This window comes from Psammomys obesus, unplaced genomic scaffold, assembly GCF_907164565.1.
Source record: "Psammomys obesus unplaced genomic scaffold, mPsaObe1.curated_primary_1811, whole genome shotgun sequence".
NCBI lineage: Eukaryota > Metazoa > Chordata > Mammalia > Rodentia > Muridae > Psammomys > Psammomys obesus.
In genome coordinates, this window is record NW_026590062.1 from 5,264,020 (window position 1) to 5,289,395 (window position 25,376).

The 25,376-nt window shown below is 45.4% G+C and overlaps 1 protein-coding gene across 1 annotated transcript in view; it reads left to right on the top strand.

Moving 5' to 3' along the window:
- Cit (citron rho-interacting serine/threonine kinase) overlaps positions 1–25,376 on the top strand; it is a 134,351-nt gene that overhangs the window by 79,715 nt on the left and 29,260 nt on the right. Inside the window, exons 16-22 of the mRNA XM_055605951.1 lie at positions 5,328–5,381; positions 12,744–12,941; positions 13,815–14,008; positions 16,225–16,360; positions 18,928–19,032; positions 23,678–23,818; positions 24,505–24,612. Coding sequence (XP_055461926.1) covers positions 5,328–5,381; positions 12,744–12,941; positions 13,815–14,008; positions 16,225–16,360; positions 18,928–19,032; positions 23,678–23,818; positions 24,505–24,612 — 936 coding nt within the window. The remainder of the gene's footprint in view (positions 1–5,327; positions 5,382–12,743; positions 12,942–13,814; positions 14,009–16,224; positions 16,361–18,927; positions 19,033–23,677; positions 23,819–24,504; positions 24,613–25,376) is intronic.

The window sequence follows — 25,376 nt, forward strand, 5'->3', positions numbered from 1 at the left end:
CTGATGTGTCCAAACGATCCAAAGGCTCCATAATGGTGAATCTGAAGGGACTGACTCACCCAGGACTGAAATTTCAGATTCCAACGGGACCAAAGAGATGAGTTTTTAATGGTGTAGAGTTATTGGAATCTTTTCTATTAGTAAGAAAGCATAACACGTAAGAAAGTGGAACAGGGCTTTGGCACCCTTGTGTGGGCCAGAAAGCCTTAGCTTTGAAAGAACTGATTCCACCTTTTTTCTTATTTACTTTTGAGAGTTTATGCCAAATGAAGCGAGAGAGAGATAAAGAGAGAGGCTATCCTAACACATACCTAACACATGCATGTAGATGTCTGTGTGTGTGCATGTGATGTGGAGGCCAGGGGTCTGAAGGCCAGAGGTCTGAGCCAAGAATCTTGTTCCATTGCTCATCATCATCGTATTATTATTATTATTATTATTGTTTTGAAATAGTGTTTCACTAGACCCCATAGCTTGCCAATTGGCTATATTGGCTAGCCAGTAAGTCCCTGGGATCCTCCTGTCTCTCCACCTCCCCAAAGCTGAGGTCCCAGATGTGCTCTGTGGTGCTCAGCTTTTTAGGTGCCTGCTGGAAGACAGGCTCATGCACGAGCACTTGCCGAGGCAGCTCCCCAGCTTCATTTACATATTTTCTATAGTGACTTTTGTCCTATGAGGGCATATTTAAGTAGATCAAATTGGCCTGCAGATCGAAAATGCCTGATATCTCTCCCATGTAAACAATCAAACCAGCCTTGCCGACCCCTGATGCAGAAGCGATTCATTTAAGAGCCTGTTCTTCTCCATAGAGCCTTCAGTTTGCTCATGGTGGTCGCAGTGTGCACGGGAGGGGTGGAGGGGTCCATGGGGGTCAGTTGAGGGGTTCATGAGGTCAAGCGTGTTAGTAGTTGATTGCGAATGAGGTCTTACCAGTGGTGCAGTGGGCTTTGTTCTGATGCTGGAGAAATGCTGTTCTCACCTCAGCAAGTTAGTCCTGTGTTGTTGCTGAGTCTATTTAGCCAGTAGTGTATAAAGAAGAAGGGCTGACGCGGTGACAGAGTTCTGATGACTCTTGTCCACGATTGATTGTCTCCTTGTGCTTGGGCCTATGGCAGAGCAGCACATGGCGGGAGGGCACCGTAGACTCAAATTGCTTACCTTGTGATGAGAAAGCAAGGAAGAGAGTGAGGGGCTGGACCTACAGTCCACTTCAAGATCCTGCGTTTAGGGGCCTCTCGCTAGGGCCCACAGCAACTCCCAGTCGTGGAGCTACGTGGAGAGCATCTAGACGCAAGTTTCTGGCTGTCGCCGTCCCGCCTAATAGATTTCTGTGTAGTGTGGATCAGCTGGGAAGACATCCTTGCACCCCGTGTCAGGGGCAGCCCCCATTACATCCTCACCTGGGAGAGATGCTTTCACTGGCTAAAAAAATATCTATGTTGGCTTCTGCTATGGTGCTTAAAACACCTCTGGACTGTCCTCAGGCACGACCCTCCCACAGCACCATTTGAGCAATCTGGCTTTCTTGTTACTGTGTGTCTGCTGTTTGGGTTTTTTTCGTTATCGTCAGCCTGACACAAGCCAGGGTTGTCTGGGAGGAGGGAGCCACAAACTGACAGTTTGGCATGTTCTTGATTGCTGACTGATGTGGGAGGGCCCAGCCCACTGTGGGGAGTGACATCCCCTTGGCAAGTGGTCTCTGCTTGTGCAAGAAAGCAGGCTGAATGAGCTGTGGGGAGCAAGGCCACTTCACTTTCTGTCCCCAGCTTCCTATCCTGCTTGAGTTTCTGTCCTGACTTCCCTTAGTGATGGACTGTGATTGGGATGTATGAGCCAAATAAACCCTTTCTTTCCAAGTCACTTTTGGTCATGATGTTTTATCATAGCAAGAGAAATTCTTCCTAAGACAGTGTCTCTTCCTGGGAGTCTAGGATGGCTACTGCAAACCAGAAAAATCATTCCACCCATGTCTGGCTTTGTGAACCTATGAGTTTGTTGGGGTTACTGCTAGGAACATGGACAGCTTATGGGTAGTTCTACCACTGGGTTTCCTCCTTTTGGCCATCATTTACGGCTGTGTATTCTCAGGAAAGCCCTCCCCTTCACTTTGCAGGGAATGTTGAAAGGCCAAGCGAGTCCCATGAAGGTTCAGTACTGGTGATGCAAGTTGCTCTGGTCTAAGATGGCAGTAGTCACGTCCAACCTGGAGGACAGCTGCCTAGCACTGGCTTTTGTTGTTCTGTGTCAAATGGCTTTTCCTTGGCTTGTTTGATAAGTTTCTTACTGCTGGTTTTAAGCAGTTGGGTTGTGATGTGCTTAATGATAATTGTCTTCGTGTTTCTTAGGCTTAGGGCTTGTTTAGGTTTTTACGTCTGTGGGTTCATGGCTTTTAGTCACTTTGGACACTTGTAGCCATAATTTCTTGCAGCATTTTCTCTAGCTCACCCCTGAGCCCCTTCAGACACTCCAGTTAACGAATGTTCTGCTCCCAGCTCTCTCTCTCTGCAGCTTTGTTCATTTTATAAAGTCTGTTTTTTGTTTGTTTTATTTGTCATCTCTTGTGTTTTATTTTGATTAGTTTCTACTGCTGTGCCTTCAGGTGTACTAGTCTCTCAGTGTGTCTCTAACCTATTATAAATATCTAGGGAAATGGACATATTAGAGAGAACAGCATAGCTCTAAATTTTTTAGTTGACTTACAGACTTACAGAGAATAGCGAGGTTGCTTTGTTTTTTGTTTTGTTTTGTATTTTTAGAATAAAACTCCTTTTGCCTCTGCCTGAGACTAGATGGTTCTTTGTGCTCGCATAGCTAAGCAAATACTCCTATAATCCACATTGTCTCTCTGGTCTTGCATCTACTGGGTATGCCTGGCTTCTCTTTCCCCTCATGTACTCTTAGTTGTTCTTTCAGAAGAGACCTGGGTTCCACATGATTTCTTCTCTGCTTTTTGCTGACATCCTACTCTAAACCAGCATCATTTCTGCCCTCCTCAGGGACTTACCTGCTCCTTGGTCTCTTTGTTCTGTCTTGATCTGTAATCCCCAGTGTCCCAGCACTCTTAAAACAGCCCTAAAATCACATCCTTCCTTCCCTTGCTGGTTGGACTTCTAATGAGCCACAGGTGCCTCCCTGACCTTTAAGGTTTTGGTCTTTGCCTCCCCACCTCTCTGTCATGACCTGGGCTATTTTTTTCTCCTTTTATTGCTTTGTTATTTTTTTTAAAAAACTGACGACAACTCAGAAAAAAAAAAAATACATTTTTTCCTTGCAGCCCAATGCAAGAGAGAATATACAGTCATCTTTGGGGTTGATTTCCAGGACCTAAATTAGCAAGCCCGTTACGGGCAATGGCCTGGGCCCTGTGTATGTCCTCTTCTGAGGTGTAACACCACCTCCAGATTCCTTGGACTACCAGCACAGTATAAATGCTGTGAAGCCAGGACACTGTGTTGTCTCAAGAATGACAATGAGGAAGCCCATGTTTATATTCAGTCCCCCAACCCCACCTCCCTCCTAGATGGGTGTCTACTGCTGTGACAAAACAGTATCAAAAGCAACTTGGGAAAGACAGGGTTTCCTTCGTCCCACAGCTTGAAGTCTGTCATCCCAGGAAGTGAGGGCAGAACTGAAGCTGAGGCCATGGAGGGATGATGCTTACTGGCCTCCTCTTCACGGCTTGCTCAGCCTCCATTTTACCAGCCAGCATGGAAGCACCCCCAGTGAGCCGGGCTCACCTACATCCTCAGTTACTCATGAAACACCACAGACTTGCCTGCAGGCAAATCTTTTGGTGGAGGTTCCCTCTCCCCAGATGACTCTAGCTTATGTCAGCTTGACATAAAAGCAGCCAGCACTTTCCCCTAGAATATTTTTTGCCCATGGTTGGTTGAATGTCTGGATTCAGACCCCTTTTCCCTCCCCACACCCGTGTGTGCGCACACACACACACACACACACACACACACACAGACAGGGTCACTACCTGTGTTCCGTGGATTCTGAGGTAACCCCCATCAGGATGCACCCTAGAGTTATGCCAGGCTTCGATTGACTGCACTTTTCCTGATTGTTACATATAGCAGTGACAGCTGATGCCTGTGAAACTGGAGGGATGGATCTAAATCAAAGCTTCTGAAGCCAGCATTCGCCTTCATCATCCAAGGAACATTGTCTTCTGTGAAGGCCTTTCTCTTTGATGGAATGCGACAGACAGACAGAATCCCTCTTTGACATGCTTGCTACTGGGCCACAGTCTAAAGAACCCTATTCTGCCCACTCAGCACTTTTTTGTGTCAAGCCCTTTCTTACCTCAGGGTCTTTGCCACTGTCTTCATCAGAATGAAGGCACAGGCCACGTGTGCATGTACCCTGTCTTAGTGCTGATAGGGATAGTGTCAATCAGCTCTTTGTTATGACAAATTACCCAAGTTATCCAGCCTGAGGAAAAAAAGTTAATGGCATTCATGGTACCTGAGATTGTAGCTTGTGATCACTCAGGTGTGTTATAGCTTAGTGTTAGCATGGTGGGGCATGTGGTGGAGGGGACCTGTTTATTTCATGCAAGCAGGGAAGCAGAGAGAGACAGAGAGACAGACAGACAGAAAGTGAGAAATTGTGGGTTGCCACCTCCCATTAGTGCCAACAAACACGTTTTTAACACTAGAGCCTCTGGAGGACATTTAAGATCCAAACTATAACAGAATTACTGCTGTTTCAGGGTAGCTTTGCCTCAGAGAATATCTGGCTATTCACTTCCAGGTCAGTGTAAGGTTTTGTGAATTGTTACTTCTAGGCCAGTGTGAAGTTTTATTAATCTTAGCAGCTTTAATTCTTAAAGTCTCTGCTCTTTCTCCTGACCTCATTGTCTCTCTCTCTGTGTTTGTGTGTGTGTGTGTGTGTGTGTGTGTGTGTGTGTGTGTGTATGTGTGTCTGTCTATCATCTGTCTACTAGGCCGGGAAGGGGTCAGTTGGAGGGAAGAGGGGGGTTTACCAGCAAAGAGGAGTAAGAACACCTTCCCTCTTTCCCCTCCTTCCCCCACTTCTCCCCGGGGATTAATATGAACATGAAATTATGTCTGGTGTTCGTGATGCGGTCTGAGCAGCTATGCTCAGCGCAGCATGCCCATGCCGTCGTGTGTCCCTGTTATTGATTGCTGATGCTGGGGCTGAGCTGATAGATTAGTTCTCTGCGCAGCGGATACTGGGCCTTCCACAACAGTGCACCCGGCTTTTCGAGCAAATTGCTGCTCTCTGTGTTCGACCCATAGCATATAGAATTGCATTCTACCCTATGAAAAATTCATAATGCACTTCTTACCTTCTAGGCACATAGAGATGAAATCCAGCGCAAATTTGATGCCCTTCGCAACAGCTGTACTGTGAGTATAAATGAGTTGAGCAGACTAAAGCAGGGGCAGTGAAGGGGGACACTCTCTGTAGTTTCATAGTGCTGGTGGCCAATTTTTCATACACTCTTGCAGCTTGAAGCCTGTAATACTTTGTTTTGTTTTAGTTTTTCAGGGTGCTGCCATTCTTTAGCTTTGGGAGGGGCAGATAGTTGGAATGGTTTAAATAGTCAAATAATTCTCAGTAGCGGGGTGGTGGTGGTGGTGGTGTGCACAGACCTGTAAAGGTAGCTGAGGCAGGAGAATAGTGACATCAAGACTAGTCTGGGCTACAGAGTGAAAACTTATCTTAAAATAGAAAGCCAAAAACATTTTATTTTCCCCCTCACCGTGAGACTGTAAGTAGATCCAGTAGCTTCAACAAAGCTCTCAAGGCAGCTTACCCCCTTCTTCAATGCCCAGGAAGGTCCATGGCCCACCCAGGCAAGAAACCGTCCAAATGCCAGGGACTGGCTTTCTACGTGGCTTCTCCATCCTGTGGCCTCTGCCATGAAGTAGAGCCAATTAGTTCTCCTGGGGACCAAGAAAGTTTATCTTCCTAACAGAGAAAACTCTACCCATTTAGTATGTAAATTCACAGCTTAGGACCCTCACTGGTGACATCACTTTTGTGCTCAGAGTTCCATCAGCAGACAAGCATCGCTCATGGGTTACATAATCTCGTCAAATCAGTGGAAAAGCAAGATCTATTTTTGATCAAAATGAAGGATGGAAATAGGCCCCTTTTAGGAGATGAGGACGGCATCCTTCTCTGTGCTTCTGTGTCTTTGGTCTTTTTGTGGACTGTTTACTTTCTCAGTCCTCGTTGATACTGTCCCAGCTTGTACTATTTACGTCTGTGTATTTAGAAACACCCCCCCCCCACCCCCGTGTGTGTACTGCTGTCCTTTTTAATTCACAGGGACCCTGATAACTGGGTGTTCAGTCTTGGGCATACTCTGTCAAAGGTTTGAATCTTAGCTACCTGAGTAGCCACAGTGTAGATGCAGCTGCAGGGAGTCTCAACGGGCTCCCACTGTCTCCCGGTGAGAACCCTTTGCCCCAAAGGGTTCCTGCCATTCTGGTGCCAGAGCTGAGTTGTCTAACCTTGAATTTCATGTAAGTGGGACTGAAGAGAATATGTTCTTTGGGGCTGAGTTTTTCCCCTCTTGCTTTGAATTGTCTGTGGAGGTCTTTCATGTGGACCTGGCAACACTTTGCTTTTTTTCCTTTTCCTTAGTGTTTTCAGTGTGAGGGTAGGACCACAGTTTGGTCCATTCTCCCCCTGATGGACATTTGGATCCTTTCCATATGAAGCTGTTAGGGAAGGTCCCCTGATGGCTGCAAGCGTGGATCAGATGACTAGGGATGGAACTCCTAGGCCATGAGATGCATTTGTGCTTGTCAGGCAGTTTTGGTCAGTTCATCTGGATGCAGTGGGGGAACAGGCCTGCCTCTGATGCTGGTCAGCTCCGCCTGCTCCCCCTTCCTTGCAGAACTGGTGGATTCGGATCCTGTTCTCATCCATCTAGTAGTTTTAGTTTCTTATTACAGCACCAGTGATTTGCTTATACCACATACATGCTTTTGAATGACTACAGAGTGACACAGACCCTCGTATGACTTCCGTCCATATGAGTTCTCTCGTTCCTTTCTTATTCAAGCATTTTGAAACAGGATCTCACCATGTAGCTCAGGCTGACCTTGAACTTGCTATCCTCCTGCCCCAGCCTTTCAAGTACTGCAGTTTCAGTCAAAGGCCACCATTCTGTTCCTGGGATTCTTTCCAGTGGACTTAAATATCTCTTAGAACAAGGAACCTGCAAAGGGAAAGGTTGCTAGATCTAACAGATGAAAATATAACTATCTTTTTTTATTCAGAAATATGAAGCCTATTAAACAGCATACTTTCCTTTCCATAGTGATCATAAGCTCTTATAAATTGATACCGATCAATTGTCTAATCAATAGCAAAAGACATTAACTGTGACTCCTTTATGTGACTAAGTCTTCCTTAAACTTAAGATACTTTTTAAATATATCAATCAGTTATTTTGATTTGTTCCATTTGCCTAAAGACCTTTTTACTTCCTTTAGCGTACTCTCGTAAGGAATTGAAAATAGGTCGTTTTTGTGTCTGATTGAGGTGTAATGATAGGGGATAGACTTGAGGGCTTTCAGAATGTGTATACATACGGGAAACCAACATGCTCGGGATAAGAAGCACACAGTACCCTTAAAAGTTTGCCTGCTTTCCTGGGGAGCCTGGTCGCCATCTGTAAAAGTCTGGCCGTAAGGGAGGCTGTGGCTATGTGGAATTAATTTGATATCTGGCTTAACTTACATAATGCTTATCGTTTCTAAATTTGATTTCTCTGAGACAGTGACTTATCATATTTGTTTCCTTTACCACTGATATGTGGTGACAAGGCCTTTGGGACACTTTTCAAAGGTGGTAGTATGGGGGACCTGACAAAGTGTCCTCCACTGCCCGTGTCAGCTGGAACAGCTGCGGGACGCAGCGGCTGAAGCCATGGCGTCTGGGATCAGGTGGACAGGGGCCATAGCATAAGGTGGCCTCTAGCGGCCTACCCGCTGCATCCTCCCAAGCTCCTATGTAGCCTCTCCTCCACCATGATGTTGATTATCCCAGCTCACAGTTAGTGACTGTGATGTGGGTGCCAGAAGAGGGACGATGGGGACCTGCCCGATTCCGACAAGGACTAGAGTTCCAGAAGCAGCAGGACATCAGTAGCAGGGACCCTGGAGCTGACACCGCCTCCTACCGCAGTTAGATGAGACAGGCCGTGCAGCGTGCGTTCAAAGGCTTGGCCCCCAGAAAAGACTAAGTGACATTGGCTTCCTGTTACCTTGGCCGCCTAGCATAAGCTTTGGTTTGGAAAAAATGGCCTCTCTACTTTTAAAAGCCTGGGAACTACTGCCCCAAGGCATTTAGCCACAATAGAGGGTCTCAGTGACACAGCCCAGCTCAAGCCTATTTTAAAGCTTAGAGGGAGGGAGCTTGTCCTGGGTTTTCCTTCTCCTTTCCTGCTGTCCAGGATTGCTTCTGCTAGGAAGTATCGCCTCTGTTACTGCTAAGGACTCCATAATGACTCAGTGGAGGAGTGCCCAGTTAGCGATTCCAGCAGAGGGGGGCAGGAGGCCTCCAGACTCAGACCATTTCTGTGTTTTGAAGGGATTTTAAAAAAAGGATTTGATTCAATCTGGCACCTAAACCCCTCCCTAAGTCTGTTTTAGAGGGGAGTTGGTGGGCAAGCATATGACACAGCTTTAATTATGAATCAATCTGTCAGCTATAAGATTAAAAATAAATAATATGCAAATAGCTGCCTTCGGGAAAGTAGGCATTAAAATAGGATTTCGGTCCTGAGTCTTTCCTGCTGATGCTTATTGTTTGATTGGCTCCTTCCACCCTGACATGCCATCGGCTCTCTTCCTTCGCCTGCTCTTGCTCTTTGTCTCCTGGTTGGGTGTGAGGGGTCAACGGTGCAGTTCTATGATGGTGAGGTTCTCAGGGTGGCCTTGGGAAGTGACAGATAACCAAATAATAATCAAATAGGGAACTCAGGTCTTTTTTCTTTTCTCTCTTCCTTTTTTTTTTTTTTTTTGACGCTGAAGAGTAGACAGTTTTATATTCTTGTTCTCTCTTAGAATCGCACCAAGGTCTGTTGTCTGCAAAACATCCTACAAAACCCAGCTGGCCCCCATTGGGAAGGCTGTACCCCTTACCCTCCCCACCGCCCTGGTTTTTTTTTTTTGTTTGTTTGTTTTTTTTTTTTGTTTTTTAACTGAGAAGGTAGAACTAGGCTTTCCATTTATCTTTTTTTTTTTTTTTTTTAACCCTCTGTTCTTAGGGCCTAAAAGTTAATGGACTCTCATAACTGAGTCTGTCACTAAACAGACTATCTGTGGGAAGAATTTAGCAAAGATAACCGAAGAATGTTTTGCATATTACCTGGTTCAGAAGCAAGAAGTGCACCAGGTGTCCTGGCATACATCGTGATCCCAGCCCTGAAGAGGCCAAAGCAGGAAGCTGTTGAGTTTGAGGCCAGTCTAGACTATGTGTATGCCTCAGAGAAACAGAAGCAGAAGGTCTAAGTCGTCAGAAAGTCCCTGTCATCTGTTCCAGATGTTTCAGCATCATGTAGTTAGGGGTACCAAGAACAAAGTCTCGGGTTTCAGGGCTGGGCTCAAGTTTTGACTTTTTTTTTTTAATTTTATTTTAAATCAAGTAGCCCTTAGCCTCTTGGTTGCCTCAATTTCCCCATCTATAAAATGGTACACTCACCCCAAAGATGTGTTGAAGGGATTGCTTTTTTTACTTTCATTGGGTTCCAGTGTCTCATGTTGGCTGAGTGTCTGTAGCTGCAATAAAGTGGGCCAAGACATGGCTAACATATCCCTGTAGCCTCACCTCAGCTGCCTGGAAGGGGTGGACGCCAGAGTGTTCTGATGAAGGCAGGGGAAAGTCCAAACAATTGTTTTTGTTTTGTTTTTTTGAGACAGGGTTTCTCTGTGTGTAATTCTGGCTGTCCTGGAACTCACTCTGTAGACCAGGCTGGCTCCGAACTCACAGAGATCCACCTGCCTCTGTCTCCCAAGCGCTGGGACTAAAGGTGTGCGCCACACCTGGCTAGTCCAGTGAGTTGAAATGCTTTAACGCCCAGTGTGGGGACACATGCTCACTCGCTGTCACACACATTACCTTCATCTAGTCAACAAAGGAAATAGAGACATTAACAAATACAGAACCAGAGATCACATGCTGACAATAGAAGCCACAAGGCAAGTCCCTCACAGACCCGATGACATGGGGAAGAGAGGAACCCTTCCTTCTCTAGCCTGGACCTTGCCACCTCATTACTTTTTCGTGGGTTTCTTCTTTAGCTCTTTATAATTTTATGACAGAAATGGGCTCATAATACACTGTTTTGTTTTTGTTTTTTCCTCATGAGTCAAAGAAAGGAAGTAGGTGACCTAAAGCTTAAATATAACCTTGAATGGCAAGGAAATTATATATACTCTGAATAGATTTTCTGCAGTTAGTTTGTTCCCCAAGAGGCTTTCAGAACAAAGCATTGTTTTGGTCATTAATTTATATCCTGTATATCTCTTATGCCACAGAACTTGAATAGATATTAGATAGTTTAAAAATGAAAGATGAAGAGTATATATAGTATTTATTTCCAAGTCATAGATGGAGAAACCTGCCCAAGTTCAAACTCATTTGGAGTTGTAGAGTCTTATAGGACAGGCTTGCTTGTTTGCCCCATTGTGTTACTTTTCTTTGGGGAAGGGGCAGAAAGAAGCAAATGTTTAAATGGAGATATTTCCAGTGTAGAGAAGGACCTCAAGGGGGGGTATTGTAGTAAATAATTAAAAAAGTGTTGTTCTATATAATGTTTAATGTTATTTGCCCTGTGATTATCACGGCAGTATTATCCAACCCACTATCACAAATAATAAGACACAGACACCTGTTAGATTTATAATTACCTTATTTGCCTCGGGCCAGGCAGATATTCCTACCTACACTGTCTGAGTCACCTCACCATCCATCTCCGAGCCCCCATCCAATGCCATCCTCCTTAACCATTCTATCTTCCATCCATAATCGTATAAATACTTGCTTTTAGTCTTCACCAGGGCCTTCTCATGCCATTATTGGAGTCCTTCCTCCCAGTTCCACGAGATTTCTTCTCCAGGCTAACCCATTGTGGTGTCCTCCTTCTTCCTCTTTTCCCATCTGTTTGTTTGTCCCCTTTGTTTCTCTCTGTCCTCTCCAAGCCGGGAACCTTAGCCACACCTACCCCATTCTGACCTGCCCAGGTATAGGCCGTTTCATTAGCTAATCAGGTAGGTTTATACAACATGGATAGATGTACACAGACCTTGAGGGTAGTGACATGCATCAGAACAACCTCCAACAGGGGTGTTTCCTTTGTGTAGCATGAAGATAGGTTGAATGTGTCCAATTGTCTATCTCGACTTAGCCATGTCACCAGAAGGGTGATGACATAACCATTTGAGGCGAAATGTCTTCGGGGAGTGGCACAGCTCACCGTTCCTTTTCTGGGTTTTTAAGGAAGCTGTTTTTGTCCAAGTGCCTGGCCAGAGTCTTCATTGCCCTTTCACAGCTCACAGTGTACCTCTAACGAGCACACAGGAATCAGTGTGGGTTTCCACGTTCCATACAGGTTACTAGACTACTTCCTGTCCCAAGAGGCCAACAGCTCAGGAAAATATGCTTCCTGGGGGATGTCAAAGAAATGTCCTTAATTTATGTTCTTCAGTTCTGTGTGCCCAGGAAGACTTGAATTTTTTTTAAATTGATCAAGAGGGTTGAAATAAGGAATTAGGCATGTAAGCAGTGCTAACAGACATGAACTATATCTGTGGTAGGTGTGGAAACCCGAAACCGTTAATAATTGTAGGCTTAAAGACATTTCCTTTTAATTTACTACTTTTTGTTGCATAAAATTTAATTTATGGTCTGTGTGCCTTATTCTAACTATTATGAGAAAATTACCCTTAAACTTCTAAAGTATCTTATATAAATGTTCTTCGCGAGCGCCGATACTGAGCTTCGGCAATGAGAATAGGCCAGCTACACGCACTGAAATTGAAGTCATTCTGCCATTCAGCAGGGAAATAATTTAGTAAAACCAGATTAAATCTCTCTCAATAAAATGACAATTTCATATACTTGGAGAACTCAATGTGTAGCAGAATCTATTAGAGCCGAATCGTGATGTGGAATTGTATCCTCAGAATTATCCACGCTCCTCTTCAGAGTCCTTCCCCCTTTGTTGCACAGAATTAAATTCTCTGCCTGTGACTTTATTCAAATAACCCCTTAGTATCTTTCGTCGTGATTTTTCTCTGATAGAACTTTATTTCGCTTTCTCAGACTCTGGCAGTGGTGGTATCCTGTAGGTGGTGTCAAGGTCGAGTTCAGTTTACTTAGATGATTGCAATACCAGTTGGCCCTCTCTCCTTGACCCCTAGTCCCCCCCACCCTTTGCATAACTCTTCCTGTTATTAACTGGATCTCATTTGAGCTTACCCCATCCGTTTGGCACTTGGTTGACTGGGTCTTGCTGTATTTTCTAGATGTACCTCAAGTCAGAGAGGAAGGCGACCCCCTGCCTTGTACTTGTTTAACGAGTTGGTGAGGGAGCTTGGGTTTGGCATCAAGACAAATAGCTGCATGTTGGTTCCCATTATCTCGCTATGTGATGCTATCTCACTGCAGCTTTCTAGAAGCATTTCCTTGCTGGTGGTGACCTTTTCCGATATATACCTCCCTCTCCCCTCCTTGCCCCCATCCCATAGGTCATCACTGACCTGGAAGAGCAGCTGAACCAGCTGACTGAGGACAATGCTGAGCTCAACAACCAAAACTTCTACTTGTCCAAACAACTCGATGAGGCCTCTGGTGCCAATGACGAGATCGTGCAGCTGCGGAGCGAGGTGGACCATCTCCGCCGTGAGATCACCGAGCGGGAGATGCAGCTCACCAGCCAGAAGCAAGTAAGTGGGCAGGCTGGGCCCGGGCTCCCTGGAGGACCCTTAGAAGGGTTCTCTCTGGGGTTCTGAGACTGGGCTGGCTCCTGCCAGTCCCAGTTTATAGCCAAGGATTAGTCTTTAAAATGGCTTTTAAAGTGGGTCCTGGGAACTGGGCCCAGTGACCCACATCTGTAATATCAGCACTAGGAGAGGCAGAGGCAGGCAGATGTCTGTGAGTTCGAAACCAGCCTGGTCTACAAAGCAAGTCCAGGATAGCCAAGGCTACACAGGGAAACACTGTCTCAAAAAACAAACAAACCAAAAACAAAACAAAACAAAACAAAACAAAAAAACAAAAAAAGTGGGTGCTGAGGCTAGAAATGACCCAGAAGTTAAGAGCGTTAAGTTACTGCTTTTTAGAAGGTAGTTCCCAGCACTCCCATATTGGGTGGCTCACAGCAGTCCGTAACCTCCAGTTCCAAGGGGTTCAACACCATCTTCTGGCCTCCATAGGTACTTGCACACATGTGGCATACACTCAAACAGAGAGACACACTCACACGCACATAAAATAAAGACAGTGTCTTACCGTGTAACCTCGCCTAGCCTAGTGCAGCCTACGCTGACAGTCAACTCTTGACCTTCTCATGAGTGCTGGGACTGTAGGTGTGTGCCCCACAACCCTGCCCTGAGACTAGGTCTTTGTGGACCCCCTCAGATGGTAGTACAGCTGACCATTGCTCTGTTGTCTTCTGGTCTCTTGGGCTGTGGGAGAGAAAAACCAACTGTGTCTAAGTCTGGTTAGGAACTTATGTCTTTCTGAAGCTCGTTTGACAAAAGTAACCTCCAGGAATCCCCGTTTGATACAAGGCGCCACTCAGTGCTACTGATTTGCAGACAATGGAAGCCCTGAAGACCACGTGCACCATGCTGGAGGAGCAGGTCATGGATCTGGAGGCCCTGAATGACGAGCTGCTTGAGAAGGAGCGTCAGTGGGAGGCCTGGAGGAGTGTCCTTGGGGATGAGAAGTCCCAGTTTGAGTGCCGAGTTCGAGAGCTGCAGAGGATGCTGGACACCGAGAAACAGAGCAGGTGAGAACTGGCACTTCTGTAGAAAGCCAGCACCGGTGGCCATACCTGAATCCCCCTGAGAGCTGCAAACCGAACAACCAACTGTCCCAGTGTTCTAAACTGAGCTGTCTTCTGGGATGCAGGACTTTCAGAGTGATGACCAGGAGAAGTCTTAGGCAAGCCAGGGAAGAGTGGGCATTCTGGCTATAAGTCTGGCAAACACCACTTGGGTCCTGTGGTAGGGTCTGGTGTGATTTTACTCTGCGCAGAGGCCCAGAAATCAAGGAGAACACAAAATATCAGTGCTCTTCTATAAAAACACTCTTAGCAAGATTCCTAACTCAACCATGTCACCAGTGTAGCAAGATCCCACTATCTGAATCCGGACCGTGGGGTCTCTCTCCTTTCCCTTCTGTTCTAGAGGTCTGGGGTTCCCATTTATGTATGTGGGCTGCTCTGTATTGTAACACAGGGGGGCATCTTGCCTGGATTCTTCTCACTAGATGCCAGCAGCAACTTATTTTTCAAGCTGTGACAATCAAAAACAAATTCCAGAATTTACCCAGCATCCCGAGGCCTGGAAATGCACCCACTCCTTCCTCCTCTCTCTCCCCTGTCTTTTTTTTTTTTTTTTTTTTTTCTTCTTTAAGTGGTTGTTTATTCTCTATTCTCCTGCCCAGTTATCAGTTCTCTCCCTGCTGGGCCCACTACAGTTCAGAGAGCAGTGTTCATGTCAAGCGTGCTACCTAACTGAAGAGTTGCTAATGCCCAGTGTGTAACCCATGGCAGCATTCTGCTGTATTCTAACCATGTGTTGTGTAAAGATGATAAGAGATGGTCTTGAAACACAAGGGCCCTGCTTCATGTTTTCACATGGGCCAGTACTGGCCCACGACTACACGTCCCTTTCTGCATGGTATCTTACCTTTCTGAACCCTGTGTTGCCACCTCCCTGTGGGTCTCTGTATCCTGTAAGCAAGGTACCCTAATCAGACTGTGCCATAGTCATATTTTTTGGCCCCCATGATTAGTTGGTGGCCATAGAATACTCAGTACAATATGCTGCCTGAATAATCTAGTTCCTAGTGGAGTTGAAATAGAAGAGATGAAGAGGCAGAAGATGAGAACTCTCAGATTGCAAGAGAACATGGGAGCAACAGTTGCTTTGTGGCACATTAGGGTGTATGATGTGAAGGACTGAAGTTTTAAAAGTGTCTCTGCTTCCTTCCAAGCCATTGGGCTCCCCTGGACATGCCAGCCATCTTCCAGAGACCTCTCCCACCCCACCCTTAGCTTGTATCCGAGCTGTCCCTTCAGTCTGTCAGGCATAAGAGAGACGCCGCCACACCTGGAAAGTGTGGACTGCATTATTCCATGCCTGCTCCCAGGGCTGGTGTAAAAAGTCCTGCCTTGCTTTACCGTTTTTATTTGGTATCATGTAGCTGAACAAAATATACTTTTTAATCCTTGTCCTCATCCTCAAGAAGCCAAGAGTCCCCTTCCTATGTGTTCCGATGATATCTTCCACCTAGAACAGAGAGTGCTGCGTGCTTGGAGAGGAATGGGCTTGTGCTTTGGGTGGAGAACAGGGGAGTGTGATGTCTGGGAGGCAGAGCTGGAGCAGGTTTAGGAGCCTGCACAGGCCTTTATCCAGGAAGGCTGAGAGTTTGCATTGCCACACATGAGCCAACGTGCAGAGGCAGGCAACATAGGACTTAGATGTGGGAAGAAAAGTGATAATTCCCCTCTTTTACATTTGAATTTATGTATTCTTTAGTGGATACATTCATCAGGTTCAAGTTGAGAACTCAAAACACATGGGGCTTTTCCTGTGTTCAAGGGGGAAAGACGTTCTCTAGAATTCGAATGGGGTCCACCTCGTGTGCTCTGGTTCTTTGGTGGCAATGAAGTTGGGGGAATTGCATGTCCACAGGGAATCTGTGACACTCTGGGCACATCCCTGTTCAGTCCTGTTTGCATTTGAGAATGGCTTTTTTCCTCTTCAGCCTTTCTAGTCAGTCCCCACAGGACTTTACTGCTCCAGGGCAATTTTAACCCAAGTCTGAAATGGGTCAGTTTTTTGCTCTGTAAGCTGTCAGGAAGGAAGACAGCATTTAAAGGTAGGATCCATGGTTGGGCTTCTGTCCAACCTGCAGCCTGTTTAAAACTGGACCAGCCTCCTCCCTCCGGGCCTGTGGTATGTGGCTCCTGACAGCAGGCCTGTGCTTCTCTGGCAGGGCGAGAGCTGACCAGCGGATCACCGAGTCTCGCCAGGTGGTGGAGTTGGCAGTGAAGGAACACAAGGCCGAGATTCTTGCTCTGCAGCAGGCTCTCAAAGAACAGAAGCTGAAAGCCGAGAGCCTGTCCGACAAGGTCAGCACCCGTCCCTTCTGCCTCGTAGGAAAACATCTTTGTTTCTCCCTGGAAAGGCAGGATTAACAGGAATTCAGATACAAACCCATGGTAAACATTTCCAAAGCATTCCTTTGCTCACTACAAAAAATGTCAGATATGACTCATGGTGGGGCATTCCTGGTTGTCGGTGGCATAACTGGGTGTGGTGGGTTCTGGTTTATCTTGGTTGGATGGTGAGTTTTTAACATCTACCTTTCTGGGGCCCAAAGTTCAATACTGGGCACACAACACTATTTTATTCCTAGAAGGCCTTGTAAGCCTCATGTTTTTCATTCTTCAGAAGAGCATAGTAACAATGACTATTTTTTCCAGTGTGACTGCAGGCAGTTCAGGTTTTCCATATGCCATGTTCATGGTGAGTCTATAGCAGTCCATTTTCTGTTGCTATAACCAAGTACTTGAGATGAGGTAATGTTGTTATAAAGAAAGAACATCCCAATAAAGACTCTGGAGTCAGATATTGGGGTGAAAAGCTGCTAGCTCAGAGAGGCAGAGAAAGCACCCAGCTGACTTTCCTACTCAGCTCACGTCCTAAGGGAAAAAGCCTTTCTTAATTATCTAATGTCCCAGATGGAAAAAGCCCAAAGCTAAAAACCAAAAGCTCAAAGCCCTAAAAACCAAATGGCCAAGGCCCAAAGCTTGCTAGCCCAGGAAGAAAAATCCAAAAAGCTCTTTCTTCTCCATGCTGTTTTAAATACTCTTCTCTCAAAGTCCCTTCTTTCTGTTTAGTTCCTGTCAGCTGGTTTTTTGCTCCACCTCTTGACCTAGGGTTAACTTTATTAAATTGTGTGTACAGAAAGCTCTTAGATTAAAGGTGTTTGCTAGAGCTGAAACCACACCAAACAAGAAACAGTGCACAATCTCGGGGTTCACAGTGGGATTGAATATCCCACAAAAAGGTAATTTATAAAGAAAATTATTTGTCTAATAGTTCTGGAGGCTGGGAAGTCCCTGATCACGGTAGCATCTGTTGAGGACCCTTTTACTGTGTCATGATGGTGGCAGATGCTGCATGGTGAACTGCATGATTACTTGCTTAGGAAGCCAGTAATGCCTCTGCAGGGGGTCTCACCCTTACAGCCTCATGTAATACTAATATTTCCCAAAGACTACACTTCCAAATGTCATGTATATGTGAGTTAGGTTAAGTTCTAATACAAGAATTTGGGGGGACGTCCAGACCACAAGCTCTTAGCATTTCAGGTTGGGAATACTTGTGTTCTGCCCATTCCCTACGTTCTGCAGTGCCTCCACAGCGGTGTGCCAGTGCTTGGCTGTCTTGTCTAGTTAACTTTAAAAAGATGTAGAACAGGCACTTGAGGGTTACAGTCGGAGAAGCGTATGTTCCCACACATCCCTTTTTACAGATGTGCACATACAGTGGCCATCTGCATTCTGCATTTTAAACAACACTTTTATTTCACATTTATAAAATTTATTATTACTTAGGGCCATTGTGGAAAATAACGAAACCACCGTGAAAGTAAAAGAAAAGCTAGTAATGATGACCTTGGGAGATTTATTTACAGCCTTCTGTTTGGTTATTCTTATGTGTGCACATACTTTTTTTTTAAATATAAATTTAGGCTCTTACTGTTTATGCTTTTACACTTTTTAAAATAAAATCATGTATCTGGAGGCTTTTACTACTTATTAAATATTTTTTTAAAACATGTAATTTCAGAAAAAAAATTGCATGCAGGCACCTAATTTAAGCATTGCTTTCGTACAAGAAATTTGGGCTTCTTCCAATTTTTTTTTTTTTTTTTGGCCATATGAATAACAGTGTGATGAACATAAATCTTTATGGACATCTGTTATAATTTTCTTACTGGAAATTCTTAGAAACAGAATCACTGGACTCAAGGTTATAGCTCACCACTCAAGGACAGTTCTGGCTTGAAGTCTAGCTGTTCATGGTTTTTAATAACAGTTTTAATATCTTGAGGAAAGTACATTTATTGTCTGGAGATAAATGAACCTTTCTGGGTTTAATGCTGCTTTTCTAGTTGGCTGTTGTTTGGTATTTAGTAGCCAACTTCTGGGTGTCTAGCTATTCCAGTAGCATTTTATCTTACCTGTTTCTGAGAGCGTTTTCTCTAACAAGGTGGTTGTCCTTCGTGGATGTGCCTCCTGGTAGCTTGTGCCTCATGGTAGCCCTGCTCTCAGCCTTTCTGGCAGATACGGATTTTGGGAAGGGCTTGGCCATCTTCTCATCCTCATAGCTAGAATAAATATAGTAAGCCCTCAGAATATGACTACTTAATTAAATTCAGGCAAAGCGTGGCAGGTGAACTGAGGAGCCATGCTCTTGAGACTTGTTGCAGTGACACAGATGACCCACAGAGGGGATTCCTGTCTCACATCTGTCATGTGGACTTGTCTCTTTTTTTTCCAAATGAAAACTTGTGCTTTTAGACCTTGGTTAACCTTTACATGTGAAGTTTGGGGAACATCTTTAAGGTATCTGCTTTCTCTTAACGTTACCAAATGTGACATCACGGCCAATCTTTCCAAATGCCCAGCTCAATGACCTGGAGAAGAAGCACGCCATGCTAGAGATGAACGCCCGGAGCTTACAGCAGAAGCTGGAGACAGAGCGGGAGCTCAAACAGAGGCTTCTGGAAGAGGTGAGTGTGAACCACCTGGGAGGTACCGCCTGTGTGTGTGAGCGTGTGTGTGTGTGTGTGTGTGTGTGTGTGTGTGTTACTGCCTGTGCGCACGTGTGTGCATGTACATGAGAGTGTGTGTGTGCATGTATGTGTGTGTATGTACAGATCTCGTGCCTGGGTACATGCATGCATTCATGTGTGCTTGAGATTGTGGAAGTGTGCATGCATATGTGTGCGTGTGTGTGTGTGTTGCCCACATGTGTATGTGTGGGGTTATGTGCCTGTATGCCGACATATGCAGAGGCCAGAGGAATATGTTGGTGACTTGTCTGTTGCTCTCCACTTCATTGCCTTGAGATGTGGCCTCTCACTGAAATGGAAGCTCAACATTTTGACTAGATTAGTGAGCTCAAGAGATGACCTCCCCAACACCCGGCCCTGGAGTTACAGGCATCCATAGCCACAGCTGGCACTTGGGCTGGCAGTGGCAGTCCCACTTCAGGTCCTCATTCTTGCATAGGAAGTGGTTTTTATCCACTACACCATCTTCCAAAGGCCTCCCAACCCCAGCTAAGACTTGGAAAGAGGAAATTTGTTAGGTTCAGGTGATTAGATTCAAATTAGACATTCAGATTTTGAAACTTTAGAATTTTTGAGGTGGAGTAAGGGGGTCGCATACATTACTTTCTGTAGTTTAACAGTGAAAGGGCTTCTCTTGAAGGCTAGAGCATCTCTGTTTTGTGTGTCTTCCAATATGACCCTTGATGGAGACTGCTGTTCACTGTAGTAAGTATGTGCCCAATAGAGGGTTGTTGAGCGCATGGCTGCGTGACTACTGAGTTGAAATATCTTAGAGCTGAAAGCAGAAGCAGGCATTTTTAACACATTCACATTTTGACTGTGACCCATCACATGAGATCAGTTGTGGCATTTTTCTACTCAAGGAGTTTTGGGTTTGGAAGCATTTGCAATTTGGGGTTTTGCTCTAGGGAATGTTTAACCTGTAATAGAACCCATCAATCTGCCAGGTGGTCTTTTCTCTGGGATGAATAGGCAATGTTCCGGCATTTGGAACACGCTGGAAACAGAAACAGGACAGAAATAATCAAGCGTCCTATTTCCCATCTGCAGAGGGCAGGCTGGCCCTGTCAGCTCTGAGCTTGGTCCAGGGTTACATGGTGAGTCAGTGGCAAAGCCAGGAATAGCACACTGAAGCCTGACTCAGCCCCACCTTCTCACTTTTGACTTAGGAGAACATCACAGCTCCATAGTCTACAGCTCATGGACAGATGTTTGAGTAGACATCTGGTCAACATTGATTTCAGCTGGAACTCACATATCATTAAAAACCATCATAAGACAAAAAAACAAAACAAAACAAAAAAAAAACATAATCATTACCATCCAAAATGTAGTTGGGACCCTGGGTTGTGGTATGTGCCTCATAAGTTTGGCATCAACCAAAGAGTTGTCTCCACAGGAACTTTGAAAAGAGACAGACATGGTCTCAGATTTTGGAATTTTTGATGTCATTCAGCCCAAATTCCTCTCATGACCGACTTCCCCTACCTGATTTTACAATGGCCCTTTCTCCCATTTTAGTCCTCTGAAGTCCTGCCTGAACTGAATGTCCATCCGCCCACTGGTTAAGGCTTATGTCCTACACGGGGTGGAAGGTCACCTCCCCAGCACTTCCCACAGGCAGACCTTGCTGAACCTCTGCCAGGAGAGTGGCAGTAAAGGGGACATCACATGCTATTTTCCAGCAACTCTTCGTTTCTAGAAACTCCTTTCTTATTTTCAAAAGCCTACAACTGCCAAGTATTTTGAGGCTAGTGTGGTTTCAAAGATAAGCATTAATAGTCAATTTTTCTTTTATTTTTATTTATGTGTGTGCATGTCCACATGTGCGTGGGTCCATGTGAGGGCATTGGCTCCCCTGTCTCTGGAGCTACAGGTAGTGGTGAGCCACCTATGTGGGTGCTAGGAACAGAACTTGAATCCTCTGGAAGAGCAGCAAAAACTCTTAACCATTGAGCTGTCTTTCTAGAGTCAAATTATTTGATTGATGATCAAAGTAATTGGAAGCTGGGGATGTAGCTTTACTGGTTGACTTGACTGATTGGTTGCCTAGTGTGTGCAAGGGCCTGGGTTCAACCCCCCAACAGTATTTAAAAAAAAAAAAAGCCCAACCCACAGAAAACAAAAGCAAGCAAGTCAAAGAACAAAACACACACACACACACACACACACACACACACACACACAAAATGTCTGTCACCAACAGTTACCAGGTTCACGTGTCTTACTCTGAACTGTACATGAATTTGTGTTGTCCTTGCAGGGACCGTACAGGGTGGTAGTTCTTTCTAGGTCCCTGTGCATTTTCTCTGTGGTCTACGTGGAGTGCAGTATTTCTGTCTTTCCCTTCGGCTCAACACACCCTCTTATGGTAACCATGCCATTGGCACTCATTAACCTGTGAAATTACGCCCATTTGTCCACAAAATTTATTCTTAAGCATCTTTGCACCCCATATTTATTCAGTTGATGTTCTAAAAATGCCATCCTACCGACCTTTTTCTTTTGAGACGTGACCTGTCCTTCCTGTTCACTGAAATCGCCCATGCTCCAGTTCTGTCATCCATTCCTTGCGTCACCCTCTCAGTTCCTTGTCACTCTCATAAAGTTGTTGGACATGTCTAAGGACATCACCAAGGCCCGTCTCCCAGGAGAGCACTGGCCCACAAGCACACCTCACTTTGCTTCTTTCTGGGCAGCAGACAGAGGGCTTTGAAGAACATTCCAGAGAGTGCAAATACCACTGTCCCTTGATTTTATTATAGTAAACAAACAGCCTATTTCTTGGAGAGCTGACGGATAATTGATGTGTTGTGTCTAGAGAAATATTTTTGGCTCAGCTGTCACCAAATAGATCGTTTGTGCTCATAACATGTTTCTCTGGTTCCTGCTTGCTAATGAATGTTTTCCTAAAGTAGTGGAAGAAACTAAGGACTCTGAGGGACCGAAACTACCGTTCGAGGCAGCAGCATCTTAACTGTTTTCTTCTTTGTCTTCTGTTTTTTTTTTTTTTTTTTTAAGGACTCTGGTTTATGTTAGAAATTCCAAGCTATGCACTTTAGTAGTTGTTTTTGTCTTGGTTGTGGCAAAATACATGACATACAGGACTTGCAGGAGGATGGATTTATTTTAGCCTGTGGCTTTGGAAGAAGTGTCCATCTTTGTGGGGAGGGTTTGGAGAGGTGGAGCCACGCACACCATGGCAACCAGGAAGCAGAGAGCAGGGGGCAAAAGAGATGTAGTTCACAGGTAGGCCACACCTCCCACCATCCAGTGTCCCCACCCCATGGCACCTCTGTCATTGTGAACCCATCACAGGGCCCATCAGGCCAGAGCCCCTAAGATCGAACCACACTGGGAATTCACAAACACAAGCGCTTCACTAACCTCTTTCCCATCAAGCTGAGCATTAGGTTTAACCATCTTGCATGCTAAGAGTGGCTTGGTTGGTCTAAGGCAGATGGGAAAGTGAGAAAAGCGCTGAATTGGAAGGGGAGAAGAGAGGAGGACACAGAGAGACTACCAACATGTGTTTAAGCACTGGCTATATGGACACTGTGTTCAGTGTGTCACTCGGGAAGGTAGGGTTTCACGCGCACTGGGGAAGGAACAAAGGCTGGGCAAGGCAACACGAGCTGCGATGAAGTCAGCGTGTAATTCAGGACCCAGACCATTGCAGGGTCGAGATTCTTAGTATAGCACTGTAGCTCTGCCGGTTGTTGCGGTAGACATGAGAAGAAACATTGAAGGCGGTGAAGGAAGAGAACGAGGGCAGGCCAGTCCTGAGGCCATCGTGGCTCCCATTCTGCGGAGGTTGGGGACTGGGCATCTGCCTTGGCTGAAAGTACCCAGGACAATGTTTATTTTACTTTCTGAACTTGCTTTCCCTTAGTCTGCAGAGACTCTCTACCATCTGGAAGAGGTTTTGTGGGCCACAGTGGCTGTGCTTATGTGATGATCCGAGGTTAGATGAAATCAAGCAGTGTCTCCCTGGATGGGGCATGTTTTAGGAAGGAGTCGGTTGACTTACATTGCAAAGATTAGAGAGGTTTTTTTCAACACAAACTCTCTCCTATATATGATACTGAATTCTCCCTTTGGGTTTTACCAACTCCTGTTGCATAGCTAGATTCTTTTTCCTTTGTCCCTACACTGTAGAAATGTGTCTTCTAATTGTGGCTATTTATGTACTCAAGGGGAGTGACTTTCTGATCACCTGTTGAGGTCCTAGACACCTCCAAGTAGGACAAATGGATCTCATTCTCACTGCTTCACTGTCAGCTTTGGATTTTCCTCTGAGGTGCCAAAATGGCTTCCTTTGTAAGACAGAGTGAGGAGGCCTGGATTTCTGCTACACTTCAGTGTGAGATTATAGGCATGTGGCCTTCAGAAGGTCCTAGAAACTTCTTTTTCAGCTGTGCCCTCCTGTCTTGGAATAGAAAACAACCAGCAATTCTGGAAGAAGCTCTCACAAGGGAACTTCCAGTGCTGTGATGGAAGTTAGTTGGGGAATAGAAAGCGGTGGGAAAGGGCTGTACTCTGCCTGGTATCAAGCCTCTTGCTATCCTCTCTGCCTCACCAGCAAGCCAAGTTGCAGCAGCAGATGGACCTACAGAAGAACCACATCTTCCGCCTGACACAAGGGCTTCAGGAGGCGCTGGACCGGGCAGATCTGCTGAAGACAGAGAGGAGCGACCTGGAGTATCAGCTGGAAAACATTCAGGTGAGGGCCAGCAGGGGCCGCTGCTGCCCACTCCTCCCCCACTTCCTTCCTTTCTCTGCCTGTCCTTTCCCACTCTCCTCCCCTTCCTTCCTTTTTTCTCCCCTTCCTTCCCCCTCTCCTCCCTTTCTTTCCCCTCTCTTCCCCTTCTCCCTTCCTCTTCCCCTTTTCCTTTCCTTACCCCTACTTCTTCTTTTCTGTTGTTAATATCTTTTGGTTGTTGGCTGCATGTGTTTCTCCAACATTTAATTATAAAAAAATTTCAAACATTCTTTGAAGTTGAAAGCTCTCTCCATAGTATCCACCACCTGAAACCCACAATTAACCACTGTATGTTTTACTCTTCATGTGCTTATTGGTTATTTACTGTGTTTATTTGAGAGGTGCACCAGGGGATGTGTATGGAGGTTAGACAGCAGCCCGTGGAAGTCAATTCCCTCCTCCATGTGGGTCTTAGGATCCAAATAACAGGCTTGGTGGCAGGCCTTTACCCACTGAGCCATCTTGCTGGCCTCATGAGTTTTTGTTCTTTATTTTTTTCTCTTTACCATAAAATTTGGGACTAAATATTTACCCACCCATTGTTCATGTTCCATTTTCCTACTTGACTGTTCATGTTCTTAAAGTACCAAATTCAAACATAGGCTTTCCTCCGACTCTGAGGTCATCCTTGTTTCTATGAATTTTAGGTTCTCTATTCTCATGAAAAGGTGAAAATGGAAGGCACTATTTCTCAACAAACCAAACTCATTGATTTTCTGCAAGCCAAAATGGACCAGCCGGCTAAAAAGAAAAAGGTGAGTTATGGTGCTTGACAGCAGGAGCAGGCAGTCTCGCTCCATCACCCATGATTTGGTGGATACCACTGTGATAAATCATCATCGAAACAGAAGAAGAACATACATCTTTGTTTATTCTGGTTGAGAACTAGATCTAAGTATATCTGGAGTAGCCTTTATCATAGGGGACCATTGATCAGGACTAACCAAGAACTCAGCTCTGAAGAGGAGCAGTGCTTCCCTTTGCTCCTGAAGAGTAGCTAGGATGGAATAGGGGTCATCTGCTGAAGGAGAGAAAGGCTTTCACATAGGTTGACTGTTAGGTTTGAAGGTCATGTGTAAGTGGCTTCCGAGAGTTTAGCAGGTCACACACCTGGGACTCTAGGGTGGTTCTCATGTCATCTGCATGGGTCTGCTGCAAGCACTTAGGGCTGACCTGTCCAGTGCTTTTACTTACCTTTATTCTTTGATCTTTTCAAGACAGAGTTTTGCTATGTGGTTCAGGCTGGACTTAAAATTCATAATTGTTTTGCCTTCTGAGTGCTAGGTTTGCAGGTATGCTCTGCCATAGTCCTGTGCTATTAAATGGCTAGCCTGGATACAGGGAAGTTGAAATGACCTGCTTAAAACTTGATTAGACAGCTGTTGCCTTCACCAGCATTGCACTTTCTGCTTTGAACTGTAACAAACAAATGGAAAACTGAATGAAAAGCCAGCTGTGACATACGAGGCCCTAGGTTCAGTTCCAGTACGAGTGGTGGGGTTGGGCTGGCTATGAACCA